General features: G+C 42.9%; 1 protein-coding gene across 1 annotated transcript in view; it reads left to right on the forward strand.

Moving 5' to 3' along the window:
* The first annotated feature begins 2,693 nt into the window (after positions 1-2,693).
* Positions 2,694-25,484, forward strand: part of LOC115129252 (protocadherin Fat 1-like) — a 45,885-nt gene continuing 23,094 nt past the window's right edge. The window contains exons 1-14 of the mRNA XM_029659398.2: positions 2,694-5,955; positions 6,356-6,474; positions 6,613-6,708; positions 6,805-6,904; positions 9,027-9,088; positions 9,231-9,605; positions 12,042-12,252; positions 15,342-15,481; positions 18,146-18,421; positions 19,152-19,362; positions 19,533-23,588; positions 23,720-23,916; positions 24,187-24,340; positions 24,474-24,707. Of these exons, the coding sequence (XP_029515258.2) occupies positions 2,694-5,955; positions 6,356-6,474; positions 6,613-6,708; positions 6,805-6,904; positions 9,027-9,088; positions 9,231-9,605; positions 12,042-12,252; positions 15,342-15,481; positions 18,146-18,421; positions 19,152-19,362; positions 19,533-23,588; positions 23,720-23,916; positions 24,187-24,340; positions 24,474-24,707 (9,493 nt within the window). The remainder of the gene's footprint in view (positions 5,956-6,355; positions 6,475-6,612; positions 6,709-6,804; positions 6,905-9,026; positions 9,089-9,230; positions 9,606-12,041; positions 12,253-15,341; positions 15,482-18,145; positions 18,422-19,151; positions 19,363-19,532; positions 23,589-23,719; positions 23,917-24,186; positions 24,341-24,473; positions 24,708-25,484) is intronic.

Here is a 25,484-nt window from a genome sequence, read left to right on the forward strand (position 1 = left end):
CTACATACTATACTGTACTACAACACACTGTACTACCACATGCTGTACTGTACTACCACATACTGTACTGTACTACAACACACTGTACTACCACATGCTGTACTATACTACTACATACTGTATAAACTTACTTACTTACTTACTTCCAAAAGAGCTTTATCCAGGGGATCACACAGACACAGCCTAACTATATTAGTACATGTTTAACCACATTCTATTATTCACTGTCCAACATTACAACAAATTATATCTGACAGTCAGGGATCATCATTAACCTTCCTTAGATGTGGGCCAAATAGACACAAATTGTATGTGTTGATGAAGAACAGTTCAATCTGAGACCAAACCTTGTGAGGATATAGTAGGTCCTCTATGGTGTACTATACAGTTCTCACCAAGATCCTCATTTGAAATTGTCTTGAGGTTGGAAGAGATTGACAGCATGCATTCATCTCCCTTTGAAAAGCTTCCTATTTTATTGCTCTTATATACAGCATCAGCTATGGCTATGGTGTCTCTGATTAAGAGTAAGTACTGTAGGCTATATCAATGTATGTATACAGTACAGTCCACTTGACTGAATAGGTGATGAGATGACAAAAGTCTGTGATTTATGTTGTTTTTCTATAAGGTGCAGAAATAGCAATGGGAATATTGTATCAGTGTGGCTCTACATCACTGACACAAAAAAGTGTCTATCAGACAGCACTGCCATTATACCCACTGAGTGGCTCTGCTCTGTCATTGTCTATGGGTCCTGGTCAAAAGTAGTGCACTAAGTAGGGAATAAGGTGCCATTTGGGACACCAAATTAACTGAGGCTGCACTAAAACTATATGCACATTTCTTGGTCGAACAATTGCTGTATTGACAGATCATATAAATTATGTTTTTAGACAAATGGGTAATTTACACATATGTCAAACTTTCACAGGTTCTAGTGTCTCTACTAAATCTAATATGTGGCAATATTGTCCATGGAATTATAATTCTCTTGCCCAATTTGCTGGATTCAGTTGACCCAATTTGTGGACAATCAATTGGACTTCTTCAAACTTTGATGAAAATATTTCAGTCTCTCAGCTTTAACCCCTATTGATCTGTGGTCAAAATGAATCCCTTTAGCCCCATAAAGATTTAGCCTTACGCAATATGAAGATCTGTGAACCATAGAGAGGATGCTTCAAACACTTTCCTACAATATGTTACCTGAAAACACATATGATAATGTACTCCTGAGTCCCAAATGGCTCCTTATTGTCTATACTGTATAGTGTAGGGAAATATGGACTCTGATGTAGTGCACTAAATAGGGAATAGGGTGCCATTTGGAACTTCCCTACCCCTCTCATACAGTAAATCCCCACCACATGGAAATTATTTATAGGATGAAATGCAGTTTCTTTCTTTCTCTTGGTTTTATGACTGAGAAAAGGGTTTATCTTTAGTTGAATTGCTCAGGAAATTACTGGGTACAGACCATTCAGTTCAGGCAGCTTAAGTATTGTTACTCTGAGCCCAGATATAGACTTTACCTGACAGTGAACAGAAACATATAAATGCAATTATACTATTTTATTCATAATACCTGATACAATATTTTACTTTTGACCGAAAATCAGTTAATTGTGGTAAAAATCTTATTTGTGTGGGTATTTTCTATGCAAAAAACACAAGATGGGTGTCTGCCGTTCGCCTTGACACCGATCAAATGCCAAGGAAGGGAAAGTCGAACCTGGCTGCCCGTCTGTAAATATCAAATAGCTTGATAACATTATCAGTGCACGCTCATAGGTGGGTGTCGGGCAAGATTTCATTTTTAAAAGTTCTGTGCTGTATTGCCAACTCCATCCATTGTCTGGCATTCGTATTACCTCACTGCTGTAAGTATTCTTTCAGACAAGAACGAGCGCTCGAGCTTGAAGTACGTCACTTCTTGCAGTGCAGGCGTATCCCACACTGCTGCTGCTGCGCTCGAGCCGCTCATTCAGAGTGAGGAGCCAACAATTGGACTGTAATCTCTGACTCATTAACGACTTCGAAATACACTCTTCCTTTAGATATTAAAGAATAAAACATGTCTTCAGATAAATTCAGTTTGCAGTATTCCTGTTCAAATTCGTGTTGTTTTGGCAACAAGGAATGTTGGCAACTACTTGAGTAGCAGAAAGTTGTGAGAAGGTGAGTTTCCATGTAGGGCTTTCTGTAGGCTAATTACCCAGCAATCGTTTTCAGAGTATTGATGTTAATTTGCACATTCTGTTATAAATGATGCATTTGCTTAAAAATCTTACTTGAGAAGTGGATTAATTGAAAAAGCCTCTTGACAATAATTTACAGTAGGCTATTTATAGTCTTCCTCTCAAATGATCTCAAGTGTAGCTTGCAACAGAACAATTCTAGTTGACTTGTGTTATGCCTGTTAGAGTGCCTGCGTGTGAGTGCTCTATTATCCTACATTTAGACATTTTTGTCATTTAGCAGACGGATCTTACCCAGAGCGATTTACTGTCGGCCGTGGGATTTATTTAAGATACTCTTGAAATGTTTAATTGGATTTGGGGATTTGGTTTAAGTTGGCAGCATACCTAAGCATAGTAGTTCTCAAAACATACATCCAACTGCAATTTATTCACACTTGAGTCATTATTATTTGTATTTTTTTAGGAACTATGTTGATATACGATGCCAACATGGGAAAGCTCTTCACAGTAATTGTTGTGCAGATCTTATGGAGTTGCTCAGGAATACCTGGACAGCAGACATCACCATTTCAATTTACACAAACAGTATACAATACCACTATATATGAAAACTCAGCTGCTAAAAGCTATGTAGAATGCCCAATTAAAATGGGAATATACATCACAGACCCATCCTGGGACATTCAATACAAAATAGAATCTGGAGATGGAGAGGTTTTATTCAAGGCTGAAGAATATGTACTGGGAGACTTCAGTTTCCTGCGAATTAGGACCAAAGGAGGCAGCTCTGCTATACTCAACAGGGAAGTGAAGGAGCACTACTCACTGAGAGTCAAAGCACTAAAATGGAGCACCAACGCTGTCGCTCAAACAAGAGTTCAAGTGCGAGTTCTGGACACCAATGATCTCCGGCCTCTTTTCTCACCAACCTCCTACACTGTTTCCGTGCCTGAACACGCTGACATCAGAACTAGCATTGTGAGAGTCACCGCCACCGATGCCGACGTCGGCTCAAATGCAGAGTACTATTTCAGCTTGGGAGGAGAACACACCCACATGTTTGCCATTCATCCTACCAGTGGGGTGATTACTCTCATGGCCAGGCTGGATTACGCTGAGCGGAGGCTGTTTGAGATGGATGTCTTGGCTGTAGATCGGGGCATGAAACTCTATGGGAGCAGTGGCTTCAGCAGCACAGCCAAGCTGACGGTCAGGGTACTGCAGGCCAATGACCACGCTCCCGTCCTCACAGCTGTTCCCTTCGCTCCATCAGCCACAGACACTGACCCTACATATGCTCTAGTAACCGTGGAAGACAATGATCAAGGGCCTAATGGTGAGATAGCATCACTGAGTATAGTAGCTGGGGACCCACTCCAGCAGTTTAGGGCAGTGAAAACCAGCCCTGGTGGAAAAGAATACAGGGTCAAAGCCATTAAGGATGTGGACTGGGATAGTTGTCAGTTTGGATGCAATCTTACACTACAGGCCGAGGATAAAGGTAGCCCACCACAGTTCTCCTCCGCTGAAGTCATTAGAGTGAGATCCCCACGTGTTGATGTAAGGGCTCCTACATTTGAAAAAAACATTTACAGAGTCAACCTGACAGAATTTTCCCCGCCCAACACTTCTGTTGTAATGGTGAGAGCTATGCCTAATCACCCCATGTTGAAATACTCCATCAAATACCCCAAGATCCAACAGATCACTCATCCTTTCACTATTAATTCAAACACAGGCTTGATAACAACAACTGCAGCTATCCAAGCTGACTGTGCCAGCAAGTATGACTTTGAGGTGATTATTAATAACCAAGAACAAGCATCAACCAGGGTGGTCATCAACGTGATTGATGTAAATAATAATGCACCGGTTTTTCAGCAACCGTCCTACAAAGGCAATGTCAATGAAAATGTACCAGTGGGGACCAGCATCCTCACGGTCAGTGCCAGCGACATGGATGAAGGAGAGAATGGTTACGTTACTTACACCATCGCCAATGTAAACCCACCACAACCTTTTACCATAGATTACTTCACAGGTGTCATCAGCACTGCCAGGGAATTGGACTATGAAAAGATGCCAAGGGTTTACAACCTCCGAGTCAGAGCTTCAGATTGGGGCTCTCCTTTCCGTCGTGAAGTGGAGACTCCAGTTTCTATTACACTCAACAACCTTAATGACAATGAGCCCTTGTTTGAGAAGGTTGACTGTGAAGTGAGCTTACCAAGATACTACAGGGTGGGTGAGCAGATAGTCACAGTGTCTGCTATCGATGCAGACGACATGGAAGGGGTTCAGCATGTAGTCATAGATGGTAACAGCCTTGGTCTTTTTGACTTGACACCAGACACTGGGCTGTTATCACTCAAGTTGCCCTTATATGATGGCGAGGCTTCCAGGTTGTCCTTCCACTCCTTACAAATTAGTGCCAACGATGGGGAGACGTCAGGTAAGCCAATGTTTGTGAACATCACAGTCCTGTCTGGTTCAGGAGCCGTCTTTGAAAAGTGTGTGGATACAGGAGTGGTTGGGCGTATGGCTGAGAAGCTGCTTCTTGGCACCATGCCACACTCTCAAAGAGAAGATCATTTTGAGGACATTCATTCAATCAATAATTATTTTCCTCACTTTGTGGACTCTACTCCTAAGTTCATTGAGGTTAAAGAGGACCTACAAGTTGGGATGAGGATAGCTCATCTAAGTGCCATAGACGCAGACCATGGCTTCAGTGGAACATTGATGTTTGTGATATCTGGAGGAGATGTTGAGAGTCGTTTCATGATTGAAATGGACACGGGTTGGCTAAAGATTATGGAGCCATTAGACAGAGAAATAATGGATCAATATACTCTCAACATCACTGTGTATGATCTGGGAACACCACAGCGGTCAGCGTCACATGTCTTACAGATCAATGTCCTGGATTCAAATGACAACAGCCCAAACTTCCTCCAGAATAGCTACTCTGTATCGATAAGGGAGGATACAGACGTAGGAACAGCTGTCATTCAGGTTGATGCCACAGATAAAGATTTAGGGGCCAACAGAATCATCAGGTATTCATTGATGGCTGAGTCTGATCACTTTGTCATAGATGACCAGACGGGATTGGTGAAGGTTAAAAGTCCATTGGACCGGGAGCTACACCCAACTATTATCCTAAAAGTTGTGGCCTGTGATCAGGCAGTTGATGAACCTCAGATGGTTTCTACAGTATCTCTGAAGATAGTGTTAGAGGATGTCAATGACAACCCTCCTAGGTTCTTTCCCCTCCACCAGCGCGTGAAGGTGCGGGAGGACCTCCCGTTAGGGGCGGTGGTGGTCTGGCTACAGGCCCATGACCCTGACCAAGGTCAGTCTGGACAGGTCCATTTCAGCCTGCTGGACAATGGAGATGGAGACTTTGATGTTGATAAAACAAACGGTGCTGTTCGTATATTAAGGACCCTGGACTTTGAGAGGAGACAGGTGTATAACCTGACAGCCAGAGCCAAGGATAAAGGGAAACCTGAGTCGTTGTCCTGCACATGTTTTATTGAAGTCTACATAGTAGATGTGGATGAGAATCTGCACCAGCCTCGGTTTGCCTCCTTTGTGGATAAGGGAAGTGTGAGAGAAGATGCTCCTATTGGCACAACTATAATGACAGTTACAGCACAAGACAATGACCAAGGTAGAGCTGGAGAAATACGCTATTCTATAAGGGACGGATCAGGCCTCAGAGTATTCACCATAGATGAAGAGAGTGGTAAGAGATTTCTTCTTTTTAAAATGATAACCTTTAAACCTAACCCTGCTATAGCATTGAAATGTACTATATATTGCATGTTGTAACCAGGTGAATGCAAAAATGGTCTTCATATATTTTCTTGTTTGGATAAAACATTTGTCCCTTTAGGCCAACACAACCCTTTATCACTGAGTTATTTAAAACCGGGTTATTCTTGAACTTACTTTGCATTTTCAATTATGTTTTTGACTTATATCTGGACTTTCATCCTGTAATCTTTGCTATGTAAAGTAGAGAGCACAGAGCTGGGATCTCGAGCCATGTGTGAGACCAGAGTTCCCAGTGATGCCTTGCTCAGTGGAAGCTCATCCCAAACTGTGACCGACATGAAACATGCTTCTTCTCTTTCTCCTCACAGGTGTCATACAGACACAGGAGCTTTTAGACCATGAGACCACCAATCATTACTGGCTGACTATCTATGGCACCGACCTAGCTGTGGTGCCTCAGTCGTCCTTTATGGAGGTCTACATTGAGGTTAGTTTATTGTTGGATTGTGTTCTTTTTTGTCCATGTCTCTCTTTTTTATTTATCTTAATACACATGTAGCACTTTGCGATTGTTTTTCAATGACATTTGTGTTCCAAATCAAATGTATGATTATTTATTATTCAGGTTGAAGATGTCAACGACAACGCACCACAGACCTCCGAGCCAGTCTATTATCCTGAGGTCATGGAGAATTCCCCCAAGGATGTATCTGTTATCCAGGTCCATACTTCTAGACGTACTTTTAAAGAAGCACTTTTATAAACTTCCACTGTCCTCCGAGAGTTGCTGAATGTTCTCTCCCCTTCTGTTATCCAGGTGGAGGCGCTGGACCCTGACTCTGGGAACAGTGACCAGTTCGACTATAAGATAACCAGCGGGAACCCACAGGGATTCTTCAGCATCGACCACCAGACGGGTGCAATCCTAAACACTATTCATGCATTTTTACAGTGGTTCTTCCTTTAAAAGTTGCGGTGTACTGCAGCACAGATAGCGGGGTACCGCAGAATTCTATGGCACGTTATTTAAGTGTCAGCCATTGTTGCCAGAATTACGCAATTTACCACAATCTGCCACCATCTACCACAAACGGTCGTGGCATAAGCTCAAAACTTTTGAAAGAAGATCCTCACTATGCTTTTTATTGTTACACACTGATCTTTGTGTGAGACTGTCCTATTGCGTCATCATTAGCCAAAGTGTTGTACTTTTCATTATACTGTAAACCATTTGATGTCATAACAAGCGCAACATCCCTGAAAAGTTTTGGACAGTAGGCTGATTTAAACATGAACATTTTCAGTTTGCATAGACATCTCACTCAGTACGAACTCTTCTCATGGAAGCGCTCCTGTTATGCAAAGTTTTATGGCAGCACTCCCTGTAAAGTAAATCTAACATTGCTAGTCCAGTGTACAGATAGTGTTGCTGTCTGTCCAGCATATATCTCTGTGTTTCATGTCATCTGGGTGAGCCTGGTCCCATATCTGTGCTTGTTTAGCCAACTCCTTGTAATGTCATGAAACAGTCAAAGGACTTGGCTAATGCAAATACAGATCTGGGACCAGGCTAGAGCTTGATGGCCACACCATGTCATTTAGTTTATTTCTAACACTAGACTATTTTCTGTTGTGTCCATGAGAAAGCACTTGTGCACCCAGCCAACAGGGTTTACTGACCATGAGAAAGCCCTTGTGCACCCAGCCAACAGGGTTTACTGACCATGAGAAAGCCCTTGTGCACCCAGCCAACAGGGTTTACTGACCATGAGAAAGCCAACAGGGTTTACTGACCATGAGAAAGCCCTTGTGCACTCAGCCAATAGGGTTTACTGACCATGAAAAAGCCCTTGTGCACCCAGCCAACAGGGTTTACTGACCATGAGAAAGCCCTTGTGCACCCAGCCAACAGGGTTTACTGACCATGAAAAAGCCCTTGTGCACCCAGCCAACAGGGTTTACTCAGCCAATAGGGTTTACTGACCATGAAAAAGCCCTTGTGCACCCAGCCAACAGGGTTTACTGACCATGAAAAAGCCCTTTCATTGTAAATCAACCAGCTTCATACCGCTCCCCAATGGCACCCTATTCCCTATATCGTGCACTTACTTTTGGCCAGAGCTCTGATCAAAAGGAGTGCACTATGTAGGTAATAGGGTGCCATTTGGGACAGGGACTATATCAGGTTGAGAACAATGTCGGCGTTTTTACCAAAAAAGACCCAGTGGAGAACAGATCCAACCAAGTAGGAAATGGATTCCTTCTCTAACAATTTCCAGACATTGCTACTGTAGTCTGTAGACCTATAATAGGTTACCTATCCTTAGCTACAGTATTAGAATGTATTTTCCCTCTGATACAGTAAATCCTGGCTTGTTTCTTTATACTATAACTGCTGAGAAAAATAAGTTACTTCCATTATGTCATTATTTAGTTACTTCATTGTTAATTCAAGTAGCAATCAAGAACCTTCCCAGCCCTATGTTGTGGTGGACTTTCCCCCTGCATAACTAACATAATGCTATGCTATCAACAGGCTTGGCTTACAAAATGTATTTTTTCACACTGCTAATCATACATAGTACACAAAACAGCCATCGTTTATGTGGTTTCAATGGGCAAGTGGACTCCACATTTAACCTAACAAGCATCCCGTTAAGTCTTGGGAAAAAACAGTTTTCCTTTCCTCAGAATATGGCACAAACTTGTTCTATTGGAAGTGGTTAATTTCTTTGGGCTTATGTGCATGAATTTGTGTATAAAACCTGTGTTTATGGCCCAGTGTTTAAGGACCATATATAAAGTAGAACATGTCTGAAGGTCTATTCCAGCTCCTCAGAGCTGGGTGGAGCTACATGTACTGGGTACAACACACAAACATTCTATGCCTCTGAAACATACCCATGTTCATTTGCCTTTGAATAACATTAACCCACAATATCAGTGATGCAAATGGGAGTTTTGCAAGAACACAGGATTATCTTACATGTAGATCATGACTGTATTAATACAGTCTGTGTTTGATATCTGACCTGACAGGTTTGGTGACAACCACTTCCAGAAAACTGGACAGAGAGCAGCAAGAGGAACATACACTGGAGGTGAACCATCTTTTATACGTAGCATCATCCTATTGGACGTTCTGGAAATCAATATCCAATTAATCAAAATATGAATATCTAACATCCTGTAAAAGTGACACCTAATGCTTGCTTGACCCTTCCCCTCCTTCCTCACTCCCAGATCACAGTAACAGACAAGGGCGTGCCAGCCAGGTCCACAGCTGTCCGGGTGGTGGTGAGAGTGCAGGATGAGAACGACAACACCCCACAGTTCCTGGAGAAGATCTATAAGGTCCAGCTTCCAGAGAGGGACAGGGACAGGTCAGACAGGGACAGGTCAAATGGAGACAGGGAGCGACCAACAGAGAGGAGGGGGGTTACTAAGAGCGAGCCAATCTACAGAGTGATCGCCTCTGACAGAGACACGGGCCCCAACGCTGAGGTGTCCTACAGCATCGAGGGGGGAGACGAGCAGGGGAGGTTCTTCATCGAACCCCAAACTGGCCATGTGTTCTCCAGAGAGGTTGTCTCGGCAGGACAGCATGCCATCCTTACAGTAAGTCTGTACAGCTTGTTACAGTAGCTACTGTGGTATTACATCTGTTTAGCAATGAAATGTATTCAATTATCTATCATATTTTTATAGCCATTCAGCACCAGCCTGCAGCGTCAAACTTTGTGTTTAAATATGAACTAGTTAAAGACATGCAATATGTATGCTCAACATGTGTATTAAGTCTGCTCAGCATGCTACTGATGTATAACATGCGTATTAAGTCTGCTCAGCATGCTACTGATGTATAACATGTGTATTAATTCTGCTCAACATGCTACTGATGTATAACATGTGTATTAAGTCTGCTCAGCATGCTACTGATGTATAACATGTGTATTAATTCTGCTCAACATGCTACTGATGTATAACATGTGTATTAAGTCTGCTCAGCATGCTACTGATGTATAACATGTGTATTAATTCTGCTCAACATGCTACTGATGTATAACATGCGTATTAAGTCTGCTCAGCATGCTACTGATGTATAACATGTGTATTAATTCTGCTCAACATGCTACTGATGTATAACATGTGTATTAAGTCTACTCAACATGCTACTGATGTATAACATCTGTATTAAGTCTGCTCAACATGCTACTGATGTATAACGTGTATTAAGTCTGCTCAGCATGCTACTGATGTATAACATGTATATTAAGTCTGCTCAGCATGCTACTGATGTATAACATGTGTATTAATTCTGCTCAACATGCTACTGATGTATAACATGTGTATTAAGTCTACTCAACATGCTACTGATGTATAATGTGTATTAAGTCTGCTCAGCATGCTACTGATGTATAACATGTGTATTAAGTCTGCTCAACGTGCTACTGATGTATAACGTGTATTAAGTCTGCTCAACATGCTACTGATGTATAACATGTGTATCAATTCTGCTCAACATGCTACTGATGTATAACATGTGTATTAATTCTGCTCAGCATGCTACTGATGTATAACATGTGTATTAAGTCTGCTCAGCATGCTACTGATGTATAACATGTGTATTAAGTCTGCTCAACATGCTACTGATGTATAACATGTGTATTAAGTCTGCTCAGCATGCTACTGATGTATAACATGTGTATTAAGTCTGCTCAACATGCTACTGATGTATAACGTGTATTAAGTCTGCTCAGCATGCTACTGATGTATAACATGTGTATTAAGTCTGCTCAACATGCTACTGATGTATAACATGTGTATTAAGTCTGCTCAGCATGCTACTGATGTATAACATGTGTATTAAGCCTGCTCAACATGCTACTGATGTATAACGTGTATTAAGTCTGCTCAGCATGCTACTGATGTATAACATGTGTATTAAGTCTGCTCAACATGCTACTGATGTATAACATGTGTATTAAGTCTGCTCAACGTGCTACTGATGTATAACATGTGTATTAAGTCTGCTCAACATGCTACTGATGTATAACATGTGTATTAAGTCTGCTCAACATGCTACTGATGTATAACGTGTATTAATTCTGCTCAACATGCTACTGATGTATAACATGTGTATTAAGTCTGCTCAGCATGCTACTGATGTATAACGTGTATTAATTCTGCTCAACATGCTACTGATGTATAACATGTGTATTAAGTCTGCTCAACATGCTACTGATGTATAACATGTGTATTAAGTCTGCTCAACATGCTACTGATGTATAACATGTGTATTAAGTCTGCTCAGCATAATACTGATGTATAACATGTGTATTAAGTCTACTCAACATGCTACTGATGTATAATGTGTATTAAGTCTGCTCAACATGCTACTGATGTATAACATGTGTATTAAGTCTGCTTAGCATGCTACTGATGTATAACATGTGTATTAAGTCTGCTCAACATGCTACTGATGTATAACATGTGTATTAAGTCTGCTCAGCATAATACTGATGTATAACGTGTATTAAGTCTGCTCAGCATGCTACTGATGTATAACATGTGTATTAAGTCTGCTCAGCATAATACTGATGTATAACGTGTATTAAGTCTACTCAGCATGCTACTGATGTATAACATGTGTATTAAGTCTACTCAACATGCTACTGATGTATAACATGTGTATTAAGTCTACTCAACATGCTACTGATGTATAACATGTGTATTAAGTCTACTCAACATGCTACTGATGTATAACGTGTATTAAGTCTACTCAACATGCTACTGATGTATAACGTGTATTAAGTCTGCTCAGCATAATACTGATGTATAACGTGTATTAAGTCTGCTCAGCATAATACTGATGTATAACGTGTATTAAGTCTGCTCAGCATAATACTGATGTATAACGTGTATTAAGTCTGCTCAAGGTGCTACTGATGTATAACATGTATTATGTCCATTTAGCACAAGGCAGCACCTTAAGTATTTCTGTTAATAACCCAGTTATTATCCCTTGCTCTCCCATGTTGTGCCGTTGCCCAGATGAAAGTGGTGGACAACGGGAGACCCCAAAGGTCCTCAACCTGTCGGCTGCACATTGAGTGGATCGTGAGGCCTGAGCCCTCCTCTGAGCCCTTGGTGTTTGAAGAGACCTCCCTCGTCTTCTCTGTCATGGAGACTGACCCAGTGGCTCACATGGTGGGGGTCATCTCCACCCAACCCATAGACGCACCTGTCTGGTTCCAAATCACAGGTAACCAGTAACACACATTAGTGTTTCCAGACTCACCTGTCTGGTTCCAAATCACCGGTAACCAGTAACACACATTAGTGTTTCCAGACTCACCTGTCTGGTTCCAAATCACCGGTAACCAGTAACACACATTAGTGTTTCCAGACTCACCTGTCTGGTTCCAAATCACCGGTAACCAGTAACACACATTAGTGTTTCTAGACTCACCTGTCTGGTTCCAAATCACCGGTAACCAGTAACACACATTAGTGTTTCCAGACTCACCTGTCTGTTTCCAAATCACCGGTAACCAGTAACACACATTAGTGTTTCCAGACTCACCTGTCTGTTTCCAAATCACAGGTAACCAGTAACACACATTAGTGTTTCCAGACTCACCTGTCTGGTTCCAAATCACCGGTAACCAGTAACACACATTAGTGTTTCCAGACTCACCTGTCTGGTTCCAAATCACCGGTAACCAGTAACACACATTAGTGTTTCCAGACTCACCTGTCTGGTTCCAAATCACAGGTAACCAGTAACACACATTAGTGTTTCCAGACTCACCTGTCTGGTTCCAAATCACCGGTAACCAGTAACACACATTAGTGTTTCCAGACTCACCTGTCTGGTTCCAAATCACCGGTAACCAGTAACACACATTAGTGTTTCCAGACTCACCTGTCTGGTTCCAAATCACCGGTAACCAGTAAACACATTAGTGTTTCCAGACTCACCTGTCTGGTTCCAAATCACCGGTAACCAGTAACACACATTAGTGTTTCCAGACTCACCTGTCTGGTTCCAAATCACCGGTAACCAGTAACACACATTAGTGTTTCCAGACTCACCTGTCTGGTTCCAAATCACAGGTAACCAGTAACACACATTAGTGTTTCCAGACTCACCTGTCTGGTTCCAAATCACAGGTAACCAGTAACACACATTAGTGTTTCCAGACTCACCTGTCTGGTTCCAAATCACCGGTAACCAGTAACACACATTAGTGTTTCCAGACTCACCTGTCTGGTTCCAAATCACCGGTAACCTGTAACACACATTAGTGTTTCCAGACTCACCTGTCTGGTTCCAAATCACCGGTAACCAGTAACACACATTAGTGTTTCCAGACTCACCTGTCTGGTTCCAAATCACCGGTAACCAGTAACACACATTAGTGTTTCCAGACTCACCTGTCTGGTTCCAAATCACAGGTAACCAGTAACACACATTAGTGTTTCCAGACTCACCTGTCTGGTTCCAAATCACAGGTAACCAGTAACACACATTAGTGTTTCCAGACTCACCTGTCTGGTTCCAAATCACCGGTAACCAGTAACACACATTAGTGTTTCCAGACTCACCTGTCTGGTTCCAAATCACCGGTAACCAGTAACACACATTAGTGTTTCCAGACTCACCTGTCTGGTTCCAAATCACCGGTAACCAGTAACACACATTAGTGTTTCCAGACTCACCTGTCTGGTTCCAAATCACAGGTAACCAGTAACACACATTAGTGTTTCCAGACTCACCTGTCTGGTTCCAAATCACAGGTAACCAGTAACACACATTAGTGTTTCCAGACTCACCTGTCTGGTTCCAAATCACAGGTAACCAGTAACACACATTAGTGTTTCCAGACTCACCTGTCTGGTTCCAAATCACTGGTAACCAGTAACACACATTAGTGTTTCCAGACTCACCTGTCTGGTTCCAAATCACCGGTAACCAGTAACACACATTTGTTTTTCAAGACTCACCTGTCTGCATCAAAATGACAGGAACCCAGCACATTAATCATTTCCCATGCAGAAAATGTGTGAATGTGGGTTACTATTGTTGATGTCACCATTATTCTGTAAAAACTTGAGCTGCTATGTTGAAGTCTTTAGGCTTAATTTCCCAAAGGTTTGCTAGGTAACAGCCCATGTCAGAAATAAGGTTTGCTAGATAACAACCCCTGTTAGAAATAAGGCTTGCTAGATAACAACCCCTGTTAGAAGTAAGGCTTGCTAGATAACAACCCCTGATAGAAGTAAGGCTTGCTAGATAACAACCCCTGTTAGAAGTAAGGCTTGCTAGATAACAACCCCTGTTAGAAGTAAGGCTTGCTAGATAACAACCCCTGTTAGAAGTAAGGCTTGCTAGATAACAACCCCTGTTAGAAGTAAGGCTTGCTAGGTAACAACCCCTGTTAGAAGTAAGGCTTGCTAGATAACAAACCCTGTTAGAAGTAAGGCTTGCTAGATAACAACCCCTGTTAGAAGTAAGGCTTGCTAGATAACAACCTCTGTTAGAAGTAAGGCTTGCTAGATAACAACCCCTGTTAGAAGTAAGGCTTGCTAGATAACAACCCCTGTTAGAAGTAAGGCTTGCTAGATAACAACCCCTGTTAGAAGTAAGGCTTGCTAGATAACAACCCCTGTTAGAAGTAAGGCTTGCTAGATAACAAACCCTGTTAGAAGTAAGGCTTGCTAGATAACAACCCCTGTTAGAAGTAAGGCTTGCTAGATAACAACCCCTGTTAGAAGTAAGGCTTGCTAGATAACAACCCGTTAGACGTTGTTCACTTCTCTTTCTCTTTACCTCTTCTCCTGCACTAATTAACTGTCCTACAACTGACAAATTGATCTCTCTTCTGTTCTGCTCCTCCATTCAAACTCTCCTCTTTCTCTCACCCTCTGCGGATTTCTCTTTAATTGGCAAGGAGACATGCACGCTAAAGAAGTGTTTCACATCGCTCAAATGGCTTGCGACTTGACGTGTACTGCAGAAGGTATCTGCTGCAGAGATTACCCAGATCTTGTTATCTACCTCCTGTTCTTTGTTAGGCTTTGTGATGCTTTCTCAGAATGCCCAACTTGTACAGATTTCATAGAAAAATTTAACATCGTTGATTAAATAAAATTGTGTATGTCTATTTTTGACATTTGTCCACTCTCTTGTGGTGTTGTTATCAAATAGAATAAGATTAAATAGGATTATATGGGTTTACTCTTAAGCATAGAAGACAATGCATCCAAAAAAAGCTCTATATGTCTCCTGTTGAGAGAAAGGGAAACGTTAATTTAATCCACTGTCACTTCTCATTACACTGATAACAGGTGGCAACGCTGACAGCCGCTTCGATGTAGGCAAGGGCAGTGGAACCGTCATTTTAGCCAAACCCCTCCATGCAGAATCAAAATCAAATTACAGCCTGACAGTGGAGGCAACAGATGGAAACAGATACATCAGCACCCAGGTAATTCACGACACTGAAAAACACAGGACTGAATATATTTTTTCCCAGAAAGCTCCTGCCATATGGGTACCATGCTAGCATCCAGGGAATGCCGTTGTCTCGTCACACTGCCGAATGACAAATGAGTTGGCTGTTGGATTTTTATGTACATCTTCCAACATATTTTAAATGATTCAGAGATATTGTAAAGCAGGGGTTGGCAACAGGCCCGTAAAGGGATTATTTAGGGGCAATGTTTTTAGTCAAAAAAACTTTATTTAGAATGAAAGTATTCCAATGAATAAAAAAAGAGACGTGATGGTGTTCAATGTAATTGTCACGTTCGCTGGAATAATTATCGGACCAAGCTGCAGCGCGATATTGTTTCCACATATTATTTATTAGAAACGCACCAAAAGAACATAGAACGAAACAAACAACAAACCGTAACAAAGAGGTGTAACATACACTAACTCAAAACAATATCCCATAAAACACAGGTGGAAAAAATGCTACTTAAATATGATCCCCAATTAGAGACAACGATAGCCAGCTGCCTCTAATTGAGAATCATACCAAACACCAACATAGAAAAACGAAACTAGATCCCCACATAGAAAATAATAACTAGAAACCCCCCCAGTCACGGCGTGACAGTAATTAAGGTATTAAATGATTATTTTCAAATAAAAACTATTTTTGGGCTTAGTTGTGGTCAATTTGCAGTGTACAAATGATTATAATGATGTTGCGTCCCTCCGACCATCTGCCCACGGCTGAGTTTATACTTAACAAAAATATAAACGCAGCATGCAACAATTTCAAAATCAATTCAAATAAATTCATTAGGTCTTAATCTATGAATTTCACATGACTAGGCAGGGGTGCAGCCATCGGTATGCCTGGGAAGGCATATGCCCACCTACTTGTGAGTCAGGTCCACCCACTGGAGAGCCAGGCCCAGCCAATCAGAATTATTTTTCCCCTACAAAAGGGCGTTATTACAGACAAAAATACTCCTCAGCTTCATCAGCTGTCCGGGTGGCTGGTCTCAGACGATCCTGCAGGTGAAGCCGGATGTGGAGGTCCTGGGCTGGCGTGGTTCCATGTGGTTGTGAGGCCGGTTGTACATATTGCCAAATTCTCTAAAATTACATTGGGAGGTGGCTTATGGTAGAGAAATTAACATTAAATTCTCTGGCAACAGCTCTAGTGGACATTCCTGCAGTCAGCATGCCAATTGCATGCTCCTTCAAACCTTGAGTCATTGATGGCATTGTGTTGTGTGACAAAACTGCACGTTTTAGAGTGGCCTTTTATTGTCCCCAGTGTAAGGTGCACCTGTATAATGATCATGCTGTTTAATCAGCTTCTTGATATGCCACACCAGTCAAGTGGATGGATTATCTTGGCAAAGGAGAAATTCTCACTAACAGGGATATAAACAAATTTGTGCGCAAAATGTTAGAGAAATAAGCTTTTTGTGCATAGGAACATTTCTGGGATCTTTTATTTCAGCTAATGAAACATGGGACCAACACTACATGTTGCGTTTATATTTTTGTTCAGGATAGTTGTAAAATGTTAAATGCAATACATCGGTGATGACTGACATTTAGGGAATCAAAAAGAAGCAGCACTAGCTATAATGTTGTAGGCCTTAGGCTGCAACCTTGTAAGACATTTCATATACTGCACACATTACCTTGAGACTAAGGCAATTTTATCTAGGTATAGTTTGTGTTGAGTGATCTGTACCAAATACATATACCTCCTTGTTCCTATAGCCACAACATCCTCAAGCCGTCCATGTGTGCTTGTTGTTGGTGGATGATTTGTAGGTGTTTGTGCACAGAAATGGCAGGCATCACCATGACCTGGTCTGGGGTGAAGCGATTGGTTAGACAGGGAATGACATTCACTGTTTTGTTATGGTTCAGTCTCAGTTTCATTGTCTCTGGTTCCAGAGAAATTCCACCATGAAATGATAATCATGAGCTGCATACTAAATCAAACCCTATTCCTTGTTATAGTAGTGCACTACATTAGGGATAGGCTGTCATCTGGGATGCACACATGGCCTTCATATGGTTTTAAAGGTCCAGGTTTAGAGAATTGTTTACCCAAGCGGTTTTATTGCAATCTAGGCATCTGCCAAACACTATCATTTCTTCATTTGTTTGTTTGTAGCGACTTTTTCTCTAAAAAGCAAATTTATTTATGGCAATTTCTACCTCAGTTTAATTTCTACCATATGTTCCTGCACATAATGCCGTTGAGTCACTTCTCTTTCCCCTCTTATGTGGGTTTATGGAGTATGGAACTAATGTTGAAAATAGCTACAGTACCAAAATATTGGACATTCAAACAGGATCTCAGAAGTGAACACTTTTAGTGCTGACTCCACTCAGGAAACAAGGGAAGACTATTTTAAATAGAAAAGTGTAATGACAGCAATGAAGATGTCCACACTTAAAGCTGACTGTTAAGTTAATTTGCAAGATGTTGGAAATCGGTGCAACAAATACTTACACAGCAATGCATGACAGCAATTAAATGTAATGCATACTGTTATTTTCATTTGCATACTGTTGTAACTAAATGCATTTTGAAACAAACAGCCTCTTTTCAATTTGCAGTATGTTGGAAATTGGTGCAACAAATACACAGTCTTCATTTACCTAGGTGTTCATCAAAGTGATTGACACCAACAACCACCAGCCCCAGTTCTCTCAGCCCCAGTATGAGGTGAGCATCCCAGAGGACACAGCACCAGAAACAGGCATTCTGCAGCTCAGTGCCACAGACAGAGACCAGAGGAACAAGCTAACCTTCACTCTGCTGAGCAGCACTGATCTCTTCAGCCAGAGGAGGTTCAGGCTGGACCCTGGGACGGGACAGCTCTACACCACAGAACCACTGGACCACGAGGTCATGAACAAACACACCCTCACTGTCATGGTAAGACGACATGAGGGATCTACCGTCACACACTCACTGTCATGGTAAGACAACATGAGGGATCTACCGCCACACACTCACTGTCATGGTAAGACGACATGAGGGATCTACCGCCACGCCCTCACTGTCATGGTAAGACGACATGAGGGCTCTACCACCACGCCCTCACTGTCATGGTAAGACAACATGAGGGCTCTACCGCCACGCCCTCACTGTCATGGTAAGACGACATGAGGGATCTACCGCCACTCCCTCACTGTCATGGTAAGACTGCATGAGGGCTCTACCGCCACACCCTCACTGTCATCGTAAGACAAAACTAGGTATTTAATTTGTCTGTGTCCCAGATGGCACCCTATTCCCTTTATAGTGCACTACTTTTGACCACGGCCCACAAAAGTAGTGCACTATATAGGGAGGAGGGTGCTATTATTTGGAACGCACAATGAGTCATGTATCACTCATAACACGCAAATCAAGCTGATAAACAAGCCTTTCAAATCAGATCAAATCAAGATGACAAACAAGCCTTTCAAATCAGATCAAATCAGGCCGACAAACAAAACTTTCAAATCAAGCGGATAAACAGGCCTTTCTGTGTCACTGTGTGGATGTCTTGGTTGATGTTTTGTTTGAGAAACAGGCCTGTAGGAATAACTGGTACAGTGTAGCACCTACCCATGTGTGATATAATGTCTTATATGAGTACTGTGATCCATGTGTTTTCCAGGTGTGTGATGATTGTGTGCCTGTAAAGCGTAACCTGGTCAGAGTGATAGTTAACGTGGAGGACACCAATGATAACACCCCCTGGTTCACCAGCCCCCGGTACTCAGGCCAGGTGTTTGAGTCAGCTGCTGTGGGATCGGCTGTACTTCAAGTTACTGCTCAGGACCGAGACCGAGGAAGCAATGCAGAGATCAACTACATCATAGAGTCAGGTACAGTACTGTTCCTACCACACTGTTGAAACCATGACTCTCTGTGTACCATGACTTTTTAGTCTTTGACTATTAATGAATAACTACAGTACACCAGACTGTAGAATAACAATCCATGCTGTTACTAATATCTTTGCTTTTTACTCTATTTTGGTGTTTTCCCTTCACAGGGAACGAGGACAACTCGTTTGCTATCGACCTAGTCCTGGGGACCATTACAGTGGCTAAGGAGCTAGATCGTGATGACAAGAGTCAGTTTGAGCTGGCTGTAAAGGCGTCAGACAGAGGAGCGCCTCCACTGAGTGCGGTGACAACAGTACGTATAGCTGTCACTGTGCCAGATAACGCCAGGCCCAGGTTCCCTGAGGAGGAGATCTCAGCTGTTATCAGTGAGACAGCCCCTGTAGGGAGCTTAGTTACTCTGGTCTCTGCCTCCAGTCACTCTTCTGTCCTCTACCAGATCAGAGAGGGAAATGTCAATAACGCCTTCGATATCAATCCAACCTCTGGGGTTGTTGTCACTCAGAGGCTGTTGGACTATGAGAGTGTGTCTTCATATAGACTGACAGTGCAGGCCACCAACATGGCAGAGATGGTGAATTATGTTACAGTCCTTATTCACCTCAGAGATGAGAATGACAACAGTCCAGTGTTCACACAGACAGAGTTCAGAGGAGTTGTCAGTGAGTCCGCCCCTGTTAACAGTGTGGTGCTAACCAATGGAAGGTCTCCTCTGGTTATCCAAGCCACTGATGCTGACAGTGATCTGAATGGCAGGCTGGTCTACCAGATTGTAGAGCCCTATGCCCTTGAATACTTCGCCATTGACTCCAGCACCGGAGCCATTCGCACTGTCACTGGCCTGGATTATGAGCAGAGGTCAGAGTTCAACTTCACTGTGCAGGTCCATGACAATGGAAAGCCACAACTTTTCTCTGAGATCATAGCCTATGTCACCATCCAGATCACTGATGTCAATGATTGCCCCCCAACATTCAGCCAAGACATGTTTGAGACGTCTGTCATAGTGCCAACCTACAGTGGAGTGAAGGTGATTTCTATAAACGCCACTGATCTGGATTCAGGAGCTGGTTCCAAACTACTGTTCTCTATCTCAGATGGAAACATAGGAGGTCAATTCATGATTGATCCCAGGTCAGGCGTTATTTCTGTTTTGAATCCAGCCCAGTTGCGAAATGGGTACGAGTTGACAGTCGGAGTGTCTGATGGGAAGTTCACCAAGACTGCCATGGTCAAAATTAACATAAGAGAGAATCAGAACAAAGATCTGGCGTTTGCCAAGGACCTGTATACTGTCTCTCTACCAGAGAACTCATCTGAGAGGAAAACTCTGGCTGTGGTGACTGCTGCGAGAAAAAGGTTAAACGAACCTCTGTTTTACACCATCCTGAACCCACAGGGGAGGTTTGAAATTGGACACACCTCTGGTGTGCTGTTTACGACTGGAGTACCTTTCGATCGAGAGGAACAGGATACATTTGAGATCGTTGTGGAGGTGACGAAGGAACACAGATCCTCAGGGGTGGCTCATGCTCTTGTGGTGGTGACCATTGAAGATGTAAATGACAATGAGCCTGTGTTCGTGGGACTCCCCTACTCAGCCCTGGTGCAGTTAGATTCAGCAGTGGGTCAGGTTGTCAGGCAGATAACCACTGTGGATAAAGACATTGGTAGGAATGCTGAGATCAAATACCAGCTGAAAGAAGACTGGGGATATTTTCAGATCAGCCCCTCAGGGGAAATCTCACTCAAAGGGACCGTTCACCCAAAAGACGTTGACACTAAGTTTGCAATCAGCGTCATCGCTAAAGACAGAGGGGACCCATCTCTCTCGGCAACAGTGGAGGTGGCTGTGACAGTGGTGAGCAAAGCCGTACCTGTGTTTGAAAAATCATCCTATGACATAGTTATACCAGAGGATGTTCCATTAGACACCTCCATTGTGAAGATCCAGGCCAATGCTTCAGAGGGACCAAGGACTGTCTATAGCATATCAAAGGGAGACCCTTTAGGTCAGTTCTCCATTAGTTTCATCACTGGCGTCTTCCATGTTGTACAGCCGTTGGACTACGAGACCCACCCAGCATACAGACTTAGTATCCGAGCCTCAGACTCACTTACAGGGGCTCACTCTGAAGTGTTCCTTGACATTATCTTGGAGGACGTCAATGATAATGCACCGACTTTCAAAGAGAGGTTATATGAGGCTAGTGTGTCTGAGTTGGCTGAGATTGACTCGTCAGTGTTACAGGTGTCTGCTACAGACTCAGACTCGGGCAACAACAAAGTGCTGTTTTACCAGTTAGTGGAGGAGGGGGGTGGCTCAGAATACTTCACCATTGACCAAGAGAGTGGGGTGATCATGACCTCTGGCCTGTTAGACTTTGAGGTGGGACCACAACATAGGTTGGTGGTCAGAGCTGTGGATGGGGGTGTCCCTGCCCAATCCAGTGAGGTCCAGGTCATCATCTCAGTGACAGACATCAATGACAACCCACCAGTCTTCACACAACATCTGTATAAGGCTATGGTCAGCCAGCTGGCCCAAAGGGGTCATTTTGTAGCCTGTGTGAGGACCTCTGATGCTGACCTGTCAGACACTGACCGCCTGGAGTACTCCCTACTCTCTGGCAATGAGGACTCCAGCTTCACCATAGACGGAAGGAGTGGAGAGATTGTCATATCGAAATACCGCAAGCTGAACAGGGAGACACTCTATAACCTCAGTGTGTCTGTGTCTGATGGGCTTTATAGTAGTGTATGTAATGTACAGGTCACAGTGGTCACTTCTAACCTCCACAGCCCCTCTTTCTCCCACACTGACTCTGTTGTAGAGCTGTTGGAGAACTCACCTGTTGGCACGTTGGTCACTCAAGTCACAGCTACCGATAAAGATCTTGGAGTGTATGGCAAGGTGACATATTACATAGTGAATGACGTCGCAAAGGACAAATTCACTATCAATGAAAATGGGGATATATTTACTGTGGAAAGCTTAGACAGAGAAAATGTAATCAGTAACCTAATCTCTATTAGTCTGATGGCTAAAGATGGAGGGGGAAAGCTAGGCTTCACCTCTGTCAACGTGATCCTGACTGATGTTAACGATAACGCTCCTCAGTTCAGGGCAGCAGAATACAAAGCCAATATTCCCAGGGATGTCTCTGAAGGAACTGTCATAGTCAGAGTTACTGCTGTGGACGCAGATGAAGGCAGCAATGCTGACATCACTTACACTGTACAATCTGAGGTGGCAGGTTTTGACATACATCCTCTCAATGGTGATATAATTGCCAAAAATAATTTTACAGCCTATAAAAATGACCTCTTTTCCTTTTATGTGAGTGCTAAAGACGCTGGAGATCCACCGAAAAAAACTTTGGTGCCAGTATATATCAGACTACTGCCCAAGGAGGTGACCGTGCCAAAACTAGTTGAGTTACAGAAGAGATGGTCAGTCAGTGAGAGTCTTCCTATAGGTTCTGAGATTGATGTCATCCAAGAGAGTGAGCAGCTTTTGGTATACAACCTTGTTAAAGGCAGCACCCCTGAGAGCAACCAAGACCAAGTCTTCGTTGTCAACACAGACACAGGGAAGCTCAAACTAGCCAAACGTCTTGACTTTGAAACCACTAAATGGTACCTACTGACTCTGCAGGCACAGGGCGACCTAGAGGACATTGATGTGATTACTACTGCCCAACTCCATATTCAGGTACAGGACGTCAACGATAACAGTCCACAGTTTGAATCGGACTCTTACAGATCATTTGTTGTTGAGAACCTACCTAAAGGGACCTCAGTGATTCAGGTGAAAGCTACTGATCTAGACTCAGGAGTGAACGGCCAGGTTACCTACAGTCTGGACCAGTATCAAAACTCTGTAGATGTCCTGGGGATGTTTGCTGTGGATGAAGAGTCAGGGTGGGTCACAACCCTGAAGGAGCTGGACCGGGAGCAGCAGGAGCGGTACTCAGTAGCAGTACTGGCTACAGACAGAGGGCATGACGGGAGGCTGAATACCACTGCCACAGTGGAGGTGACGGTGGTAGACGTCAATGACAATCCTATGCACTTCACGGCAGAGGTGTTCAGGGCCAGCGTCAGTGAGGACATCCCCGTTCCTAGCAGGGCCATAACAGTCCTGAGGACCACCGACAGAGACTCTGAAGACCTCAACAAGCCAATCTGCTGTTTCATCACAGGTACTCTAGCTGGCTTGAGTAAACAGATTGTCTTTGAATTACAGAATGTTATAGGGTTGTTTCAGTTGCTTTGGATAATTTAGCAAAATTGTTTGTTACCCTGAATGTTAAATGTATTTTGCCTCTCCCAGGAGGTGATCCACGGGCTCAGTTTGACCTGGAGCACTCTCAGGGGGAGTGGAGGGTGGTGGTAAGGAGAGCTCTGGACAGGGAAGAGAGGGACAGTTACCTCCTGAACGTCACTGCTTCCGATGGAACGTCTGTGACCACAGCCACTGTGGAGATCAGTGTCCTCGATGCAAATGACAACAGTCCTGTCTGTGAGAGGGTAAGGGTTGGGCAGTGCAAAATGACAACAGTCCTGTCTGAGAGGGTAAGGGTTGGGCAGTACAAAACGACAACAGTCCTGTCTGTGAGAGGGTAAGGGTTGGGCAGTACAAAGGCACTTAGAGAACATACTGTAACAGAGTGAAAGTACTTTTAAACAAAATGACCCTACGAAGTTTCTATGTAATATGAAGTCCAAAAGTTTCTATGTATTTTGTTGAGTTTCTTACAGAGTTGTTTACCTCATGTAACATCCATGACTCCTCTACAGGCTCTCTATGCCCAGACAGTCCCTGAGAACTCTCCTGAAGGGAGGCTGGTCCTGCAAGTCTCTGCCATTGATGCAGACATCCAATCCAACGCTCAGATCTCATACACTCTCTCTGGAGATGGGGCTGATTACTTTAGCATTGAATCAGACACAGGTACTGTACATCAATCAAACATATAATCATCATGTTTGGTGAAAATTGTTCACCAAATGTTACCAGTAAATGTTTTAGGAGTGGAGCCTGTAGAACCTAAGACGTAGTTGTCTGTGCTGTGTGTTTTCTGAAGGCCGGCTGAGAACCCTGTTGCCGTTGGACCGCGAGGAGAGGGATGTGTACAGTCTACTGGTACAAGCGAATGACGGAGGACAGCGTTACTGCCAGGCTAATGTGGTGATAACAGTGGGAGATGTCAACGATAACGCTCCTGAGTTCACAGCTGACCCCTACCCTGTCACGGTCTTTGAGAACACTGAGATAAACACGTATGTGGCACGGCTACAGGCCACTGATCTGGATGCAGGTAAGAGGCATTAACTTACCAAAAAGTATTCAGAAGATATATCCTGTTATTAGACAGAGCTCATTTCATAAATGCGCGGCAATATCACGATTTACGGATCAAATGGAATAGATATGCTGATGTAATGAATAAAGAGCCTTGAGAAAAGTCCTAATTCACATTCAAAATAAATGGTTGGTGTGGTATACCTTTTGAAGTAAGTCTTGCAGAAGTTTCCAAAGTCATAAGCGAGCGCTGGTTGCTCTTTGTTGCAAGTAATCAATTATGTAGTAAGACAGAGAATGAGGTCTGTGCTTTATCCTGGTATTAACGGAAGACACACACACATAGAAACACAAATGAACACGGCCCAGGCTGATGGAATTATTCAACTGGAAAAAGATTGCTTTGATGATAAGCTGACAATGTTATTTAGTCTGTTATTGACAGTAGTCCTTTCCTCTTAACAGTTAACAGTCAAGCCCAAATAGTCCTCGAAATCCGATTAAACACCGGCAAGCTGTGTAAATAATATTTCCTCTCCAACCAAGGAAAACAACAACAAAAGAATGAAAGACTTCCTCTATATGGACTTAATGCAGTGAGTGATTGATACGGACAGTGCTTTTGTCCATTGGTCCTCAGCAATATGAGTATAACGCGATGGTATCCACTATACATTAGGTAGTTTGCTTCAGTCAACAGCCCTAACCAAGGTGAAAACACACCCACACATGGTCAATATATATATGTATATATACAGTATATATTTTAAAACACTTGCTAGTATGAAATTAC

Source organism: Oncorhynchus nerka, linkage group LG5 (assembly GCF_034236695.1).
Source record: "Oncorhynchus nerka isolate Pitt River linkage group LG5, Oner_Uvic_2.0, whole genome shotgun sequence".
NCBI classification, from domain to species: Eukaryota; Metazoa; Chordata; class Actinopteri; order Salmoniformes; family Salmonidae; genus Oncorhynchus; species Oncorhynchus nerka.